The sequence below is a fragment of the Eubalaena glacialis genome, chromosome 13 (genome assembly GCF_028564815.1).
Source record: "Eubalaena glacialis isolate mEubGla1 chromosome 13, mEubGla1.1.hap2.+ XY, whole genome shotgun sequence".
Classification (NCBI taxonomy): domain Eukaryota; kingdom Metazoa; phylum Chordata; class Mammalia; order Artiodactyla; family Balaenidae; genus Eubalaena; species Eubalaena glacialis.
In genome coordinates this window covers 86,084,282-86,103,417 of record NC_083728.1, presented here as the reverse complement: position 1 = coordinate 86,103,417, position 19,136 = coordinate 86,084,282, and the positions used below count along the sequence as shown (strand labels likewise).

Here is a 19,136-nt window from a genome sequence, read left to right as displayed (position 1 = left end):
TTGTGTGCAGCCTAAACTACAACATAACCTACAACCCTGTCTGTCTGTCTGAGCATTAACACGGCGTGCTCACCAAGACACACCATTAGGAGAGGAAGCAAGGCGCACGACGACACGAATTCTGCCACTGAGTAGCTTTGAATTCTGAGTCATGAGAATATATTACCCACTAAACATAAAATCAGATGTAAATTTAAACTGATGGTTAAATACCAGCAACCTAGACAAATGTTTCTGATGCAAAATCATGAGAAAAAAAGCAGGTACAAAACTAAATGCAATTTCCATTTATAGGAAACGTCTGGAATAGGCAAACCCATAGTGACGGGAGGTGGACTTGTGGTGCCAGGGGCTGGGGGGAGGGGGTGGGGAGTGACAGTGTTTCCCTTTGGGGTGATGAAAAGTTTTGAATTAGGTAGCGGTATGCTTGTACAACACGATGACTGTACTAAAAGCCACTGAATTATACACTGTAAAATGGTGAAAGCCGTGAATTTTAAGGGGTGTGAATTTCTCAATTAAAAAAATGAAAACAAAGTAAATGCATTCAGTTGACACCTAAAAGGGGCCAGGCTTGAGTTTTGGAATATTCACTTATATGGAACTCTTCTTCGTCAATTTCTTGACCGTTGCCAGTTCTCCACGTGTGGACGGGCCACAGCGGACGCTCTGGGAGAAATTTAGACGACGCAAAGCAAAGCGAGAAACAAGCCAGCAGGGTAACCAGTGCATCTTCCCTCACACTTGCCCTCTTCTAGGAAAAGCAGAATCTGTGTCCTTAGAAGTGGAACGCACATGATTAATTGTTCATAGAAAAGTGGCCTGAAGAGAAACACACCAGCATCTCAGACAGAGGACACGGGAGCATTAGGATAACGGGTGAGAGGGTTTCCCTAATTTTCCAAATTTTTGTTTTCTGTTACTTTTATAATTAAAAATACATTTTATATTCAAATACACATTCAGACGTCTGAAGACAGGGGAGAGGCTGAACAGCCTAGTGCCTTGTGACGCACGCCGCTCTGTACCGAACAGCACAGACCATCACCTGACGTTCCCGTCAAATGGGAAAGGCAGGCCACAAAGTAACACAGGTGACGCAATCCCGTTTTTGTGTAAAAGCAAGGTACAGAAGGGTAGATGCTGATGTGTTAAGAGCTGTTCTGCCCTCAGGTTGAGCAATTAGGAGTCTTTTTTCTTTTTCTTGCTAATTTCTGTTCCCAACTCCTCCACTCTTTTCTTTCCTACAATGAAAATGTAAGGCTTTTGTACTAAGAAGATACAAATTACTTGCTATTTTAAGAAACGCTGTGCGTGGATATAGATGGATTGATTTTGAAGGCTCTGGTGAGGATGACTAGAATAGCTACACCCTGGGTAGAGACCCACATCAGAGAAGCTATTCTAAGTAAGAGAAAGGGGCCCACCGGTTCAGAATCCACCCCCCTCCACCTTCCAAATGCTCTGGCCACAATGACCAGCCCGCCGTTCCCTGGTTCCATTGTGCCCTTGGACCCACCACGCCTTGGCCTAGAGCGTCCTTCTTCTAACCCTTTGCCACCAACTCCTGCTTATCCCTGAAGACACTAGGCCTAAGCTCCTCTCCAGAGCACCTTTCCCTGCCGCTCAGACATAAGGTTGTTTGTCCCCGTCCTCAGTACGTCTTCAGGCCTCCGTCCAGGCACTTGCCCCAGCGTATTCTCATTGCTCAACTTGAGGCCTGGGTTTCACAATCTGGGGGGAGCTATCTGTGTATCTCTTTGCAATCAGCACAATGCCCGGCACTCAGCACATGACGTTTTATGGGCTTCTTGGGAGGTCAGTCCTGAGTCTCTGCCCAGCAGAAGGTTGGCTGAGGTGGCCTGGAGGCCTTTGGAGGGCCCCCTACCCACCTGAGAGGGTCTGATGTCAGTAGAGAAGCTCTCTTTTCTCACAGGGCAGAGGTTTCCACAGAAGCTACATCTGAGCAGATTTGGGGCCTTGCTGAAGAAAGGGACCAGAGGGACCCCACTGCCCAGGGAGCGCCTGGTTGCCCTTTCGCCATCTCCGGGTGACGTGTGCTCTGGGCGGTGCCGAGGGCGTGAGACTAAACAAGGCAGCCTCCACCTTCCAAGGGCCCATCGCCAGGCTGGAGAAAGAGCCCAGGAGAATCACGGAGGAAGCAGAGGGGCCACGCACCAGGAGCAGAGGCTTGGGTTCAAATTCTGGTTCTGCCACCAAATGGGCCTGTGACCGGACAAGTCGGGCCCCTTGAGGCCTCGGGTTCCTCTATGGAAAACACTGCATCTCGGCGTCTGCAGCCACCCCATGGTCTCGCTCAGCACCTGGAACTTGTCTAACTCTCGAGGATAAGGAGGGCAGAAGAGAGCTGTCTGGGTCACTCTGTGATTTCAACAGGGTGACGTGTGCGAAGACCAAATGGACGGAGCGGACGCCATGCCACGGGGCTTCTGAGGGAGCAGGCACCGTGGCCGAAGAACCCAGGAAAGGCCCCGCGGAAGGGCTGGGCCCTATGCTCAGAGAGGAAGACGGCTCCCAGGAGGGAAAGCCGTGGCAGCCGGCAGCCGAGGGGCTCCTGGATGAGACCCAAGCAGCGGGTGGGAGCGGAGCTCTGGGGAGGCGGGCCGGGGGGCGCCCACGCAGCTGCACGGGGCGGAGGTTCCGGGCCGGCAGCAAGGGCGGGCGGGGGGGGGGGGCCTCCACGCGGGTCTCGCTGGGGGTGTCAGGGGGCGGGCAGGAGGTGCTAGGGCGCCCCGCCCCCAGGGGAAGGGCGCTCCTGAGAAGGGCGTGCACTTCGGAAGGCAGCACCGGTCCCGTCATTAGCCTCGGCCCATGGGGAAAAGGAGGATCACGCCCAGAGCCCCGTGAGGGAAAAGGGAAACCCGTGGAGGCGGGGGAAGACACTGTCCGTGCCTCTAGTCACTGCCCGGCGCGGGGCAGCTCCCCACGTTCCCACCGGTTACACCAGGCGGGTTCCGCCGCTGCCCACCGCGACGCCCGGCTGCCGGGCCCCGAGCAGGTCCGCACCTGGGCGCCCTCGGCTGGCTTCACCCCTCCTGACAGCTTCATGCCGGATGTGCACTCGGAACCCGATCTTTCACAGGCCGAGGAGTGGGTGATGGGGGCCCTTCTGGTTTCCAGTCTAAACTCCTTCCTCTGGAAGCAGAGAAATGCAGCCTGCAAACCAGGACCGAAGGAGCCAGGGTGGCCGTGCCTGGGCGAGCCCCCCGGGACTGGCCCCGAGTCTGCGGTCAACTCTACACAGCGCCCTCCTCGTGCCTCCGGGCATCCCTGCCCGGGGAAGAAGTTCCAGCCACACTGAGTAGGGGTGCCCGCGGGCCTCCACGCCGTCTGCCCGGACACTGTCTGGAACTGACCTTCTCAGGATGGGCTCGTCCTGCAGAGATGAGTACGTGCACCCCATGGTTTCTTACTCTCAACTCTGGGCTGGAGGGAAAAGGCAGCGTGCTGCTCTCCTGGAGACGGGCGGGGAGCCAGCAGCTAGCGAGTCGGGCTCTGTCCATTCTCCACCAGTGCTGGCAGCGGGCAGACCAGCCCGCGGACACTGAACATCCTCCCGGACACCCTGGTCCTCTCGGAAGCCCTGCTGAGCCCCTGCCTGCCTCGGTCCCCGCAGCCTGGGAAAGCTGCTGCGTCTGGCGGCTCCAGCAGGGAGGAACCAGGACTCTGGGCTGGAACCTCCCGTGAGCCCCTGCGTCTGGCACACACCCCTCCTCCTTCTGTATGGACCGAGGGAAGGAGGAAACCTCTCCAACCCCAGCTCGGGTCTCCTTGGTAACTGTTTATATCAGAGCCCTTTCTCCCCACATCCTCCCCCTTTCCCATTAAAAAAAAAAAAAAAAAAAAAAAAGTAAGTCATGCAGGCGGAACAAAGCTCCTCTGGACACTGGAAGGCGGTGGTGCAGGTTGCTATGGCAGGGCCGTTTCCCCATAAAGGGAGTGCAGCGAGCCTGCTGCCGGGGCGCCTCAGGATCATATTGAATTAGATCTGGTTCCCACCTCCCTCCCTACAAAAGAACTGTGGGTAACAGAGCCTACGATGCTGGGTCCAGTCACCTGGGGGCAGAGTGCGCTGTGGAACCAGCACATCTCGGCCTCCTGTCGCGCAGCGCGGGGAACGCCCAGCAAGGTGGGCACCGCATTCGCTGCTGAGACGTCTGCAAGTGAGGAGTCCCCTTCGAAGGCATCCAAGTACAAACGGCCCATCAGGAGAGGCCGCAGCCGACCCAGGCACGGAGCCCAGAGACCACGCGGCTCCAGAATGGAGCACAAATGGTTCCAATTAGGGCTCTCTGCTCCCAAATTGGGAGCAGGAGTGTCTCTGCTTCAGGCTTCGGAAGTCAACTGCAGCCCGCCGGGTGGGGAAGCGAGAGGGAGGGTGGACAAAAGCACTGAGTCACTTGGACAGAGATGAACCACGATGGCCCAGCGTGATTCATTTTGTTTCCAGTCCCAGGCAGGGCTCAGAACGGTTATTCTGAAATTTAAATTTTCTGCAGAGCGGAACTGATTTCTTCTGAGACTTTCCCCTGCCCTTGGTGACACACAGGGCAGTTGCTTTTGAACGGCTCCCTTCCAGAGCCTAGCGTGTGGCGACAAGTTCTCTGGTCCCCTGGGCAGCACAACGGGAGAGGGGACGAGAGCTGAGCAGGCGGCTGGAACGGGGCAGAGCCGGCCCAGCGCCTCGTGGCAGAAAGCTAATGGTTTGGAAGAGCTGCCTTTGGTGAAAACAAAGTGGTCCGCCGGAGCTTAAACAAAAAACAGCAGCTCTCTCCACTGACGGGGCCAAGAACGGGAACCAGCGCCAACGGAGGCCAGTGAGGACACGTGGGAGCTTGAAGCAGGTGTGAGAGGCCACTGGTCAAAGACAAAAAAGGGAATAGGAACTACGACTTACTGAGCGCCTCCTGTATGCTTTTTATTTTACTTCATTTAATTGTCCCCACCCTGTGAAGTGGCAAAGGATTCTACCCCATTTGACAGCGGAGGGGAGTGAGGCTCGGGGCTGAAGCAGCAACTCCAAGCCTGTGAAAGCCCAGGGCCGCTGCGGCTTCGCATCTGCTGCCACTGCGCAGAGCAAGGCTGCACCTCCCCTGGCCACCCCATCGGTCAGGATGCAGGACACAGCAGTCGCCGTTCACACCTCACTGCCCTTCCCAGGGAGCCTCCTCCCTGTCACTTAGGGTGCTCCAAGGCTCGAGGGGGCTGCTGTTCCCCTGGTGGACCCCCTACCCACACAGCCTTCAACACGTATTCACCACCGTGCCCGTCGGGACTCCACAACGTGCCGTGGCCCGGGTGGCCTGCCCTCTCTTGGGCCAGTTGGGTGCCAGGCAGGGCTAGCGCTACTGTGCAGAGACCGAGGCCCAAGAAACTGCTCAGGGTCACCCAGCCTGTCCAGGACAGAGGAAAAGCCACATCCTCTGACATTGGGATGACGTGGCTCTAGTCACAGACAAAGTGGCCCTGAAAGGACAGTGGGGTGGGAGGGGCGACGACGACAGGGCCGGGGCGGGGGGCTAGCAGGAGCGGGGGCAACGGCATGGGGAGTGAAGTCCTGCTCCGGGGCTTATTCATTCTCAGCCCTGGGTAAGCTACTCACCTCCCCCCGAATCAGCTTTGCCTCTTGTAAAACAGGGGTGCAAGTATTAAAGTATGAGAAAGCCCCAGCGCACAGCCTCTCTCCGGGCCACTGGCACTGCTGCTCTCTGTGCCCTGCTTGCCGTCTGTACCGTGGGCCCTGGTCAGCGCCAACGCCTCCCGACGACCTTCCTCCAATCCACTCCAAACTGCATTCAGGAATGGCTGGTCTCAGGGCTGCCCTGGCACCAGCCCTCCCGTCGGCTCCCCACGAGGGTCAGATAAAACCCCAAGGCCCTGTAGATCCATCCTCTGGCCTCTGCTCTATCTCAGTTCCCTTCATGACCCCTGACTCCGTTGGCGGCTTACACCCAGGCTCTACCAAGACGCGTCCTTCCCAGAGCAGGCCCTGCTTTCCTTGCCCTGGGCTTCTGCACACGCAGCCCTGGCCCAGCTTCCTACTCAGCCTCCCAGACTCAGCTTGGGGGGCACCTCCATCCTGACATAGCCCCCTCCCCGGTGGCGCCCTGGGCTGTTCGAGCATCGTCACTGCACCATCCTCACGTGCCCCAACTGCATGTGAGCCCCCGAGGATGCCGCATGTCCCTGTGCCCTGGTGCCCGGCCCACAGAGATGGAGCCACCAGCACCGAGTGCCCTGGTAATGCCCAGAGAGGTCAGAAGGTCCGATGACACTCGGCTCTGCATCACTTTCCCAGACAGGCCACGTTCGAGATTTCGGGCACTGGCTAGAATGGCAAAACTACCCCAATCTCATCAAGGGACAGGAGAGGTCCCTTGGTGGTCAGGTGGCATCAGAAAACCCAAGCCTGTGCTTGCAGGGCGGCGTGAATGTCCTGAGCCCACAGCCTCGCCATTTCCACGGATGCAGGACACTTCGGGCACTGTCCACCCTCCACGGCCACAGGGGCCTTTCCTTGAGCTCTTCTCTTTGTAAAACCCATTGGTGTTGCTATCGTCGTGCTCGGCAGAGCCAAGCACCCCTCTCTAGAAAGAGTGGCCCTGAGCTGGGTGTGGAAAAAGGAGATAAAGATGGATAGAGATGATGCTGGTAGCCTTGACTCCTGGCTTTCCTGGCCTTTCTGGCAAGAGCAGGCCGTCAAACGAAGGTCACGGAGGAAAATGAGCTCTTTTGTGGCTTCTCAGAAGCAACCCCCAGTGGGATGCAGGCAGCAAAATTCTAGACTGTGGGAAACTTTGGGAAACAAATGATCTGGGTTCTTCAACGAAAATGCCGCGAGGGAATCACAGGGATAGAAGGAAGCCCACGGACTGAGAGAGACCTGACATTATGTTAAGGGGAAGCAGCCTGGCACCAGAGGCTGTGATGACATAACCCCGTTTGCATGACAGTCTGGAAAAGGCAAAACTACAGGGACAAAAATCAGATCGGTGGTTGCCAGAGGTGGGGCTGGGGGGTGGCGACTGCAACGGGACCTGGGCGGGCGGGGGGCGCTTTCTGGGGTGTGGAGCATCCTGTATCTTGACTGCAACACTGGTTACACAACTGCACACACCTGTCAGGATGCATCAAACTGTACACTTTAAAAAGGTGAATTTTACTGCATGTAAATTACACCTCAATAGACCTGACCTCCGAAAGAGAGACTTAAAAGATTCGGTAGTCAATTGCAATGTGTGGGTTTAGATCCTGAACTTAAAAAAAAAAAAAAGGTTAAAAAAAATTCATCAGTCACTCAGGGAGCTACGAACAATGCCGGCTGAGTATCCAGTGACACTGAGACGTACTGTGAACTTACAGGGGTGGGAGGATAGCTCTGTGTTAGGTTTAAAAAGGGGAGTCCCTGAATTTGAGAGGACTGAAATATTCTCGTAGTTCATATGTCCACATAATTTCATAGGAAATATTTCCAATTTCCTAGGAAATCATATGATTTCTTTATTCATAATTCATATGAATTATAGGGTTAATTATGAAATTATATGCTTGCTTTAAGATAATCCAGCAACAGTGGGGAAGGGGAAGGAAGCAAGACTGGCCAGGAGTGGATAGTTGTCGAAACTGGGTGACAGGTGCATGAGTTCCCTCTCCTATGCTCCATGCTTTGGTGTTTGCTTGCAGTGTTCCATAATAAAAAGCTTTGTTTTTCTTTAAAGCACTCAGGCGCTGCAAGTGAAGCAGACTGCAGGGGGGTGGGGGGCTGTGAGCAGAGCCGAGGAGGAGCACAGCTAGGGCTGGCTGGGGGGCACAGGCTGCGGTGCAGCCCCCATCTAGAAGGGTGGCCCCGCTCAGCCTCAGCCTCTGCTGGCAGGTGTCACGGTGGGCTCCATGGGGTCAGGTCCTCTGTTTTTTGTTTTTTTTTTTCCCAAAAGAAGCTATAAGTGACTTTTATGTGGAATTGCCAGGGTTTTCAATGTTCTAATTTAAAAATTAAAAAAATTTTAGCATAAGCCACACCCAGACTGTGAGCTAGTTTGCCTTAGAGGCAGACACACATGCAGGTTTAGCATTTACTAATTCAACGGCCTTTCTCTGAGTATCTTCACTCCGACAGGCCCTGCACAGAGCGAGGGACCCAGACAGGAATGGGATGCTCCCTCTGCATTATGGGAGACAGAAATAGAAACAAATTCCCACCCAGCCAGAGGGGTGTTGCATTACATGCACGAACAAAGCGCTTGGGGGCACAGAGAGGTTCGCTGAGCTTCAGACTCCTCTGGGAGCGACCATCCCCCCGGGCTCCCTTCCATCAGGAGCTGCCCTGGCCCCGGTGCTCTGCCCAGAGGTACAAGCTGAGCAAAGGCTGAGGAGCCAGTGGGAGGAGAGATGAAAGAGCGACTTTTAAAATGATTATGATTAAGAGAATGGGCTGCTAGTAACTGCTCCTCTTTAACCAGTGTTTAATTGCTATTATAAACCATTCAAAAGACCTCCCCGGGGGATAAAATCATGTTCACTGATTAGAAGGCTCAATACTGGAAGATGTCAATTAATTTATAGATTCCACCCAATCTCAACTAAAATCCCAGAAGGTTTTTTCGTTTGTTTTGGTGGACTTTGACAAGCTGATTCTAGAAGTTATATGGAAATGCCCAGGGCCCAAAGAAAGCCAAGAGAATCTTAAAAGAGAAGAACAAAGCTGGAGGACCTAGACTACCAGTTACCAAGTCAAGAGTTACTATAAAATCATAGAAAGCAGAACATGTGGTATTGGCGAAAGGACAGAAAACAGATCAACAGAACAAGCAGTCTAGGAATCAACCCCCATCTATACGGTCACCTGATTTATATCTACAGGGATGCTTTAGTGCAGTGAGAAAAGAATAACCCTTTTCAATAAATGGTGCTGGGTCAAGTGGATGGATAACCACAGGAAAAAATGATTTTCGAAGCGCCTTGACAATTTGCTGATACCAAAATCAATTTCAGCTTGATGGCAGATCTAAGGATAAGAACTACAAGAGTGAAGCTTTTAGAAGAAAATACAAAAGAAAAGCTTCATGACCATAAGATAAGAGTTCTTAAACTGAACACAAGAGCATTAACCATAAAGGTGAAGGCCAACCAAAAGGTTGACAAACTGGGCCAGTTTAAGGCAACAACTTCTGATCACAAAAAGACACTATGAAGAGAGTAAAAAGGCAACTTTGCAGAAAGATATTGACAATACATAGATATCTAACAGAGGACTCAGATCTAGAATATATAAAGAACTGTAACAAATCAACAAGAAGGCCAATAGCCTGACAGGAAAAAAATGGGCCAAGTCTTGAATGTACCGTCACAAAAGATACCTCAGTGGCCAACGAACATATGAAAAGGTCACTGGACATCAGAGAAATGCAGTTAAAACAATTACCACCACATGCCCATTAGAATGGCTAAAATTTTATTTCATTTCAATTAAAAAAATTTTTTTTTGGCTGCACTGCTCGTCTTGTGCGATCTTAGTTCCCTGACCAGGGATCGAACCTGGGCCCCTGACAGTGAAAGCATGGGGTCCTAACCACTGGACCACCAGGGAATTCCCTAGAATGGCTAAAATTTTTTAATTGACAAAAACAAGTGTTGGTGAGGATGGGCAGCAACTGAAACCCCACATGCTGGGGGTGGGACTGGATGCTGGAAGACTGGCTATATCTAACAGAGCTGCACATGAGCCTTCCCTCTGACCCCCAACTCCACACCCAACACATACCCAACAGAGCTACATCCACATGGGAGCCACATCCACACGGGAACCACATCCACATGTACCAGGATGTTCCCTGCAGGACTGTTAGTAACAGTGCCCCAGGCTGGAAGCAATCTAAAGGGCCATGATGATGGGAATGAATAAATTACAGTTTATTCCCACAACAGAACACTGTGCAACAATGAGAACGAGAGAACTACGACTACACACGACATGGAGAAATCTCAGAAAGAATGGCCAAATACTACACATCCCGGGACACAGACAACACTCGTCTATGTCACGAGAAGTCAGGAGAGTGGGTGACCTGGGGGTGGTGGGATTGGAGGGGGAAGAGGGGCTGTTTCTTACATGATTCTATCCGTTTTGTGACAAATAATCAAACTGTGTGCTTATGATCTGTATACTTTTATGTCTGCCTGTTACGTACTTCAGTACTTCAGTAAATAGTTTATGAAAAAAACCCAGGAGGCCTTCCAGAACTGACCTTACCTCTAAGCCCTCCCTGGGCTCCTGAGGTTCTGAAGCCAAATCCGGCCTGGTGGTGAGGGTCCCAGAGGCCAGCATGCCTGGGAGATTCACCTGTGAACACAGGGACTCCTTCTGAATCCCCTGCACCTGTAAGTCCAGGGTCAGGGGGCTGCAGGTGTGTGTCCTGTGCTTGCTGCTCAGACGCAACTGTTCCCATTGGCCTGGTTTTTAAAAAACATCCATGCCCCAAGGTTTGGACTCACCATCCCAGGTGGTGAAGGCCTGAAAAGGCCTTAGAAGACCAACTAGAAGCCACTGGGGGTCGTGGTGAGAACTCCTGATACAACCCTGGGCGCGTCCAGTCCCCACACTAATCACCCTCCACTGACCTGGTGGGGTAAGGGAGGCACCGTGCCGTGGCCAAAACCATCTGTGTTCACTGAAAGTACAAGTGGGCAGGGACAACAGTGCGGGATTTCTAGCAGGAGGTGGCGGCCATCTAGCTGGTGGCCCAGATGTATCAGCTAAGTGACCTCTCTGAGTCTCAGTTTTCTCATCTTTGAAATAGGGATATTAACTACCTCTTAAGAGACGGAAGGCAGCATGGCAAAGCGGGGAAAACAGGGGGTGTGGAGTTTGTAGATCTGGGTTCAAAAGGCAGCTCTGCTACTTGTGAGTTAGGTGGCCTCAGGCAAACTCCTCAATCACTAGTGCCTCAGTTTCCTCCTCTGCAAAATGGGGTAATAATGGTGTCCTTGGAGGGATCTTGTAAGACTGGAGATGGTATTAATAATAAGAATAGGGACTTCCCTGGTGGCTCAGTGGTTAAGAATCCGCCTGCCAATGCAGGGGACACGGGTTCGAGCCCTGGTTCAGGAAGATCCCACGTGCCGCGGAGCAACTAAGCTCGTGAGCCACAACTACTGAGCCCACGCGCCACAACTACTGAAGCCCGCAAGCCCTAGAGCCTGTACTCTGCAGCAAGAGAAGCCACTGCAATGAGAAGCCCGCGCACCACAAAGAAGAGCAGCCCCCGCTCGCCGCAACTAGAGAAAGCCCGCGCGCAGCAATGAAGACCCAACGCAGCCAAAAATAAATAAAATAAAATAAAACAAAAGTGGATTCATTTATAAAAAATAATAAGAATAAGAATAAATACATGCCATTGGAGGGCTCCAGGACCTGGGCAAAGAGCTCTATGATGGTTTATGCCGTTTAATTTTTACAACCCTATAAGGTAAATTCTATTATTATCTCCAATTTACAGTTGAGGACACGGACTTCAAAAGATTAAGTGAGGGCAAATGTCATACGGCTAATACATGGTAGAGTCAGGACTCAAACCTTCATTACCCAGTGTCAGGGCCTAGAACCTAACCACTGCACTATAACAGTTTCCCTGTACAGTGTACACGTAGAACCCCTGGCCATGGGGTATTCAACGTGATATAATAAGGGATGAGAAGGGGATTTAAACATATAGGGTTAAAATTTTAGGATTATGAAGAGGGAAATATCACTTCAGCATCCTGGCAAAGAGAAACAATTAGAATCCACAAGATACAAGTCCAGGAGTTTTGTTTCAAGTCCATCTTGCAAGGCCAGAGATCTTGGGGACGGGGAGGCTGGCGGCCCCACGCTCTCCCGCGGCTCAGCCTCACTCGGGGATGGGGGTGGGGACACACCTCCATCCTACAGACAAGGAAACGCAGGGCTACTGTAAACTGGGCCCTGGACACTGGCCCCCTTATCCCGAGTGCCGTATCTTTTCAGCAAAACTACTTTGCCACATCAGGAATGGACCTGTCCAGCCCCGAGGGAACAGGCTGGACCCTGCTCACCTGCCCAGCCTCCCAGCTTCCCTCTGGCCCTCTGCTGACAAAGCCCTCGAAGCCTCGGGGTGTGGCCCCCCTCCAGCAGCACACCTTCCTGATCCCTCCAAGGGGAAATTCCTTCTTGGAGTCCCCAGAGCCTGTGTGTCCCGGCTGCCTGGCCTCTCCCTCCATCATGAGCAATGAGGCCGTCCCCCCACCACCGAGTGGGCACTGCTGTCACAGAGGCCCTGATTAGATCACGCACGCGAAAGCATTTCATAAACCATTTTTCAAAAGTATCTTTCAATGTCCTGACTTCTTAGCCTCTTTAATGTAAAGGCCACCTTTGCATACTTGTAGCGCCCAGCGTACTGCTTGGTACGAGATACTTTCTGACACAAACACTAAGCAGCTGCCTTGCGGCAGGACTAGTGCTAGGTGACGTCATAAACGTCACCCACAAGAGCCCGGTGAGGGCAGGGTCACTGCCTTCATTTAGGGTTACTGACCTCCGGGGAGGGGAGAGGGCCTGGAGGCTGAATTAATCCCCAATGGTCAATGATTTAATCAATTAGCCGACATAACAAAACCTTCATAAGAACCCAAAAGGATGGGGTTTGGAGAGTTTCGGGGTTGCCGAACACATGGAGGTGCTGGGAGGGTGGCACCTCAGAGGAGGCATGGAAGCTCTGTGCCCCTTCCCCACACCTTGCCCTACGCTGATGACCTTTAATGCCCTGAGCCTCAGGTTACCTGTCTGTGCAAGGTGCCTTCTACTCTGAATGGTTCCTGTGAAGCCTGAATAAGAAACAGGTATCAAACGACCCTGAACACTGTGAAGTGCAGTGTAAACATAAGGGATTATGAAGGTGGATCCAAAGCAGAGTCCATCAATAAGGCAAAACCCAAGACACAGCCCAACACGATATGAGAGAGCCTGCATCTCTCAGCCGGCTCGCTCCTGCCCAAGCACCGCTGGGATGGCAGAGATGTGCTCAAGAGGGATCCTGAGCGAGTCACTTACGTGGTCTGAATTGTGGTGAACTCGGGGACTTCGTCTTTCTTCTTCCTGAAGAGGAACCAGTATGTCAGGAGACCCACAATGAGGGAAAACATGATCATGTCCGTCGTGCTGAAAAGGGACACTTCTTCAGCCACCGTGTCAGATGCGGTGGCGCCAGCCTCCGCACTGGAGTCTCCCATGTTGATCAAGAAACTGTTGGGAGACAGAACGACAGACGTCAGCAGGGTCCATCTGAGGCCTGCTGGGAAGCCCCCTGAAGGCTTTGGTCTAGGGCTCACGCCCCAGGGGCTGCAGCAACTAGCAGAGCCTCGGGGCAGCAGCTGCAGCCTTGGACCAGGACTAAGAGGGCACGTGGCCTGCACGGTGCCTGCACAGCCCTGGGCACACCTGGGTGCAGGCTACGGCTGGAACTAGGACTGGGCCTCCTGCGAACACAGGGAACAGAGGCCACAGACTCCCTGTACCAGCATCCTCCGGCCCCACAAGGACAGAGCAGAGGCACTGCTTCCACACGATAGAGGGGCCGCTTCACAGCAAACCCTTTCCCCAGCTGTGTGGCAGGCCCGGCATGCCCTAAACCCTGCACATTCCAAAGGTCTTCAGGACTGGCCCTTGGATGGCTCCAAGGAAATAACCCCTGAGGCCTCGGAATGTGCCGCCTGATAAGATGTCTCCATAAACCTGAGACTTTGGGTCACGCACATAGCTTATGCTAATGATGTGATTTAGGGGAACACCTGGGGCTCTGAATCACATCATACTGGTGTCGCCTCTGGGGTGCTGGAGACTGAGGAGGTGAGCTTAGGCACTTGGGTGCCCGATGCCTGCAAGACTGACCCCCAATAAAAATCCTGGACACCAAGGCTCGAGTGGGCTTCCACACGTGGCTGCTAGGAGAATCAAGCACTGTCACGTGACTCCACTGGCAGAGGACAACTGGAAGCTTCTGCCTGGCTCCTGCTAGACTCTGTCCTATGGAGTCTTTCCTTTGCTGGTTTCAGTCTGTTTCCCTCTGCCGTAATAAATGGTGACTGGGAGTAAAACAGCTTTTCTGAGTTCTGCAAGTCCTGGTGAATCACTGAGCCAGAGGGTGGTCTTTGGGACCCCAGCACACCAACCTACTTAGTTCCCTTGAAAGGTGCTCAACTGGTCCTTCCACCACTGAAACCTGGCGGGTATGTAGATATGAGTCAACAAAGGCCGAGGTGAGAGGACCTAAAACCCCAGCAGCGCACTTCTGCCTCTTATCACCGAGGCCGGGCTCAGCTCTGGAATCGGCATTGTGCCCTGTCACCGAGCGGGTGGCTCTCACTGCAACCACGGCTCCAGACTCGGTCAGGAATGCCTTAGTCACAGCTCAGCAACTTGGGCAATGGGAGATTACTTCACATCTGACTTCCCTTAGCTGTCACCGCCTCCAGGAAGCCACAGGGTGAGCCCTGCAGCCGAGCACCCTGTCATCGGAGGGCTGGGCATCAGCCCTGCTGACCTGTGCAACCCGCCGGGAATGGGCCGTTCAGGACGGCCCTCAAGCCTGGTTCTTGGCTTCGTTATTAATCTGAGGGGCTTTCCTCATGCTGAGTTCCTGAGTCATCTCAGCTTACCCTTTTCGATATCTGACGTTAAAGGACAATCTTAATTCTAGTGCCCAGAGAGTACTGTTTATATTTAAGCATTAACTTATAAACACACTGAATATTTATTCAACGTTAGTCACGTCTTTCTATCCAACCCTGGCTGTGGCACTGTCATCTGGCCCACAAGCCTACTGCCATGGAGAAGCGGAGGGGAGGGGACCTGTCCCACATGATCTCAGAGCCCAGCTGGAAGCCTGGGGGTTCCGGGCAGGGCCGATGTGCTGACTCCGGAGAGCCCCCAGCTGGCGTCCCTCACATCGCAGCAACGACCGCCCGCTCCCTGTCTGGCCACCTTTCTGACTCAGGCCGCCCGGCCCCCTTACTTTACCGAGGGGGAACTGATGCCCACCAAACGAAATGACTGTTTCTTGACACGCGCGCCAGTCGACCGCAGCAATCAGAAGAGAAAGCGCAGCCCTGGAGGAGGCGTCTAAAGCGACGGCGCGCAGGGCAAGGGGAGCCGCGCGGCGGCCTTCCCGCACGCCCGACCCTGCGAGAGGTGCCTAACAGGCCGTTCTCCACACAGTAGCCAGAGGGAGGCTTTGAAAAAGTAAGTCAGACTCTGTCATCTTCCTAATCAAAACCCTCAAACGACTTCATGTCATACTCAGCACAAAATCTAACGTCCTTAACCTGGTCGATTAGTCCCATTCGATCTCGCCCCTGCGTACCACTCCCACCCCGATTCTCACTGCTCCCCCCTTTCCTCACACTTCACGGTCACGCTGGCCTCCTTACTACTCCTCAAGCCTCCGGGCCTGCTCGTGCCCCAGGGCCTTTGCACGTGTTAATACGGCTGCCTGGACTCTCTTCTAGTTACCTGCAGGGTTCTCTCCCCCGCTTCATTCGGGTCTCTGCTCAGAGGTCACCATCTCACAGAGACCTGGCCTCGCTATAGTATCTGGTCACTCTCCCTGCCCTTCCCCCATCACAGCCCTGATCACCACCTGACATTATATTATACGTTTTCCCCACTGGCCATCTCCCTGACTACAGGGTCAGCCCACAAGGGCAGATAATGAGCATCAGGTATAGCAACTGAGTGGAACTGTTCAATGAATGAGCATCGGACTCTAGAGCAGCTGGGCTGGCAAAGCGCGGCATACAATTATGGAGCGGTTTTAGATTCTGGAAAGCACAACACAGACACGTGATTACAATGCAATTTGTGAGGCTATGTTCACTCTTCTCCCCTCTCCCTCTGTCTCGAACACCTGACTTGCTGCTTCCTTCAGCATCCCAGGCCTCTCCCTTTGAGCTCAGAGTCAGGACACCACGAATCCCTGCCCCACTGCGGAGACGACCAGGCGCTGCGCACAGGGAATGTGACTGACCCCCTGCAGCAGGCCCTCACCAGCATGCTGGACACGGCCAGCACCCAGACCTGAGGTCTCCACAGACCTGAGAATGTCCCCAGCAGCGTTAACTCTGAGGTCAGACAGACAAAAGCTGCAGAAGGGCAGTGGAAAGGACCCTGGAGAGCATCTCATCTACAACCGGGAGTCGGAGGGTCCAAGTTACAGCTCACCCAAGCGGCAAACCAGAAAGGGGCGCCAGCTTCCCAGGGGAGGGCTGTGCTCACTACCCGTTTAAGTGGGGAGACTGAGTGGACACGTGTATCTGTGTCAGAGGCACCTCTGTATCTGGCACATGGTGGGAAGGAAGGATTGGCAGGCTGGCAAGAAGGAAGTCAACCTGGGAGGAAAAACCTTCACCCTACGCTTCCCACTAGGAGCGGAGCAGCGTGCGTGGGGGCTGAAGCCGAGAACACGCTGTTAAACCATCATCGTCACGTTGAAGTGCACACAAACACGCCTACCCATCTCTCCAGCCTGCGCCACTGCGTCCCTGCCCCAGGGCCTTTACACGTGCCTGGCATGCTCCCCCCTCTACTTGCTTCCTATTCAGTCTTCAGACCTCGGCTCGACCGTCACTTCCAGGCGTCACACTTTCCTGGCACAGTGCTTGGCACATAATCTAGTGCTCCGTGACTCCCCGTGGAATGAATGAAGGGAGTCAGTGAATTCACTACAACACACAGAATGTAAAATTTGCATGAACCACTAACGTGAAGCCTGCAGATTGAAAAGAACTTTGGGATTGGGCGTGTGCCCGTGTGGCAATCCTCCAGGACACTTTCTCAGCTCATGGAACCCCTGGCGTTTCCGTGAAATTTTCATGGTATCCCTAGGCCAAGAGAAATACCTAATCGTTCCATTTAGGAGTAGTTGGATTCAAACAACCCCTGAAAACCCAGCTTTGCAAAGACACAAAGTATCAAAAGGAATGTAGAAGATCAAAGGAATGTAGAAGATCCCACCGTTGATACTGAGAATCACCCCAAGCTGCACCAACGGGGACAGACGTGGACTTTCCCTGAGAACCTCTGGGCGCCGGCTATGGTGCCTTGAGGCACCTTGGTACAGTCTGGGAAACAAGACCCTGTGACATAAAATCACTCTCTTCTGCTGTGTGAAATATTGTGATGGGAAAATTTTGACCATCCTGCTTGGTGAGTGTCCCTCCATTTCAGGTGTGGTAGGGTGACCATGAGACAGTCTGAGGTCCCCACAGGCCCTCCAAGGAGCCTCTGGGAGCCCTGTGTGATCTTTCTGCCCATTAATCATCCATTCTTTTACACTTAGTGGAAAGGAGGAATGCCAAACACTACAGAGCTCATGGGCCCAAAAGCAACATTTGTCAGCAACAGAAAACAAACAAACAAACAAAAAACCCAAAACGGCCGTGAGAAAATAGAGTACGTTCTTAAGTAGACCAGGCTCTTGCCAAAGCTCTGCCTCCAGCTGTGCAAATCCCTTTCTTGGCAGTAGGCGTTCATGTCCTCATCTGTAAGGTTAGGCACAGAAAAAGGGGGTATATCAAAAGACTAGCCAAGTAGGTCTCGCCCACCCCAAATAGAGCAGGTCTGATTCGATCTTTTATTACAAAGTAGGTCTGTATGTAAGTTTTCACTTTTATCATAAAGACAATGTACATTCGGAAACGGGCATAGATAGATAGATACATAAGATAGATAGAGAGACGGGCGCTATTCCTCCCGAATTTCACCAATTAGCCAGTTCCCACTGATGCTGAAGGTCAAAGGCAGCCACTCCAGTCCCCAGGCAGCCAGACACCCTGCAGAGCAGGGCGGACAAATTGTTGGCCGCCCAGGCCAAGAACATGGTGGGAGCTTCGCCAGCTTCTGAAAGGGCAAACGAGGCAAGAACAGAAGGGCTCTTTCTCCATCGGACTGTTTACAACACCAGGGGCGTAAAATCATCCTCCAGGAAGTATTTGTGGCTTTGCCTTCGCTGTACGCAACTCCTGGTCAGTAAATGACTGATCAACCAAGCTGGCACTGACATCACAGCGAGCCGGCCATGGATGCAGCAACAGGAGGGAAGGAGGCCAGCGAGTGAGTTAGTCGGCCCCTTTAGCAAGCACAGAGCCCAGGCGAACAGGCACTGCCACCTCCAGGCAGCCCAGACCCCCCAGCTGCAATGGGAGCAGGGTCTGCTCAGAGTCACAAAACTCGTCCATGGTTCAGTGGCGTTAAGACAGGGGAAAATCCTCAGGGAAACCAAGCCTGCTCTTGCCTAATAGCTCATCCTCCCGGGCCTGAGAGATACTCAGGGGAAAGTGCCTCCCCAAGGCAGCCTGTTGAGAGCATTGCAGCTGGCACACATTCCCCTCTGGCTACAGCGTCCACCTCGTCAATCACCCAAACCGAGCCAAGACAGGGTGGCTTTCTTTAAGTTTATCCTGTTTAGGATTCACTCAGCTTCTTGAATCTGTAGGTTTAGGGACTCTTCAGCCATTATTTCTCCAAATACTTTTTCAGCCCCACCCTCTTTCTCTTCTCCTTCTGGGACCACGATGACATAAATGTGTTTTGTTATTAGTCCCACAAGTCCCTGAGGATCTGTTCAGTTTTATCAGTCTATTTTCTCTCTGTGGCTCAGACTGGGTAATTTCCATTGTTCTATCTTCAAGCTCACTGGTGATTCCCTCTGCCGTCTCCATTCTGCCGTGGTGCCATACACTGAGTTTTGGTTATCTTTTCTTTTTTTATTTTTTTTTGTTATAGTATTTTTCAGTTCTAAGATGTCTGTTTGGCTCTTCTTTATATCTTGTATGATTGTCTTTTCTCACTCAAGTTGAGATTTTCCTAGTTCTCAGTATGGTGATTTTTAAAATTGTATCCTGAACATTGGGGGTATTATAACACTCTAAATCTTATTTAAATTCTCTCTTTTGTCAGGCCTCTTCCACCATTGCGCTGGTGGGAGATGGAGGGCACCAACTCATTGCTGTGATTTGTAGGCATATCCCAATGGTTTCAACACCATGGGGAGGCCAGGCGTAGGGGAAAATGGAGCTCTGAGGAAGAAGAAGGTCAGATAGTCCAA

The 19,136-nt window shown here is 52.8% G+C and overlaps 1 protein-coding gene across 2 annotated transcripts in view; it reads right to left on the bottom strand.

Moving 5' to 3' along the window:
- LOC133103196 (NADPH--cytochrome P450 reductase) overlaps positions 1 to 19,136 on the bottom strand; it is a 62,657-nt gene that overhangs the window by 14,540 nt on the left and 28,981 nt on the right. For both annotated transcript variants that reach the window (XM_061208532.1, XM_061208531.1), the window contains one exon: positions 13,088 to 13,279. In XM_061208532.1, coding sequence (XP_061064515.1) covers positions 13,088 to 13,266 — 179 coding nt within the window. In that variant the 5' untranslated portion in view covers positions 13,267 to 13,279. Of the gene's footprint in view, positions 1 to 13,087; positions 13,280 to 19,136 lie in introns of those variants that run through there.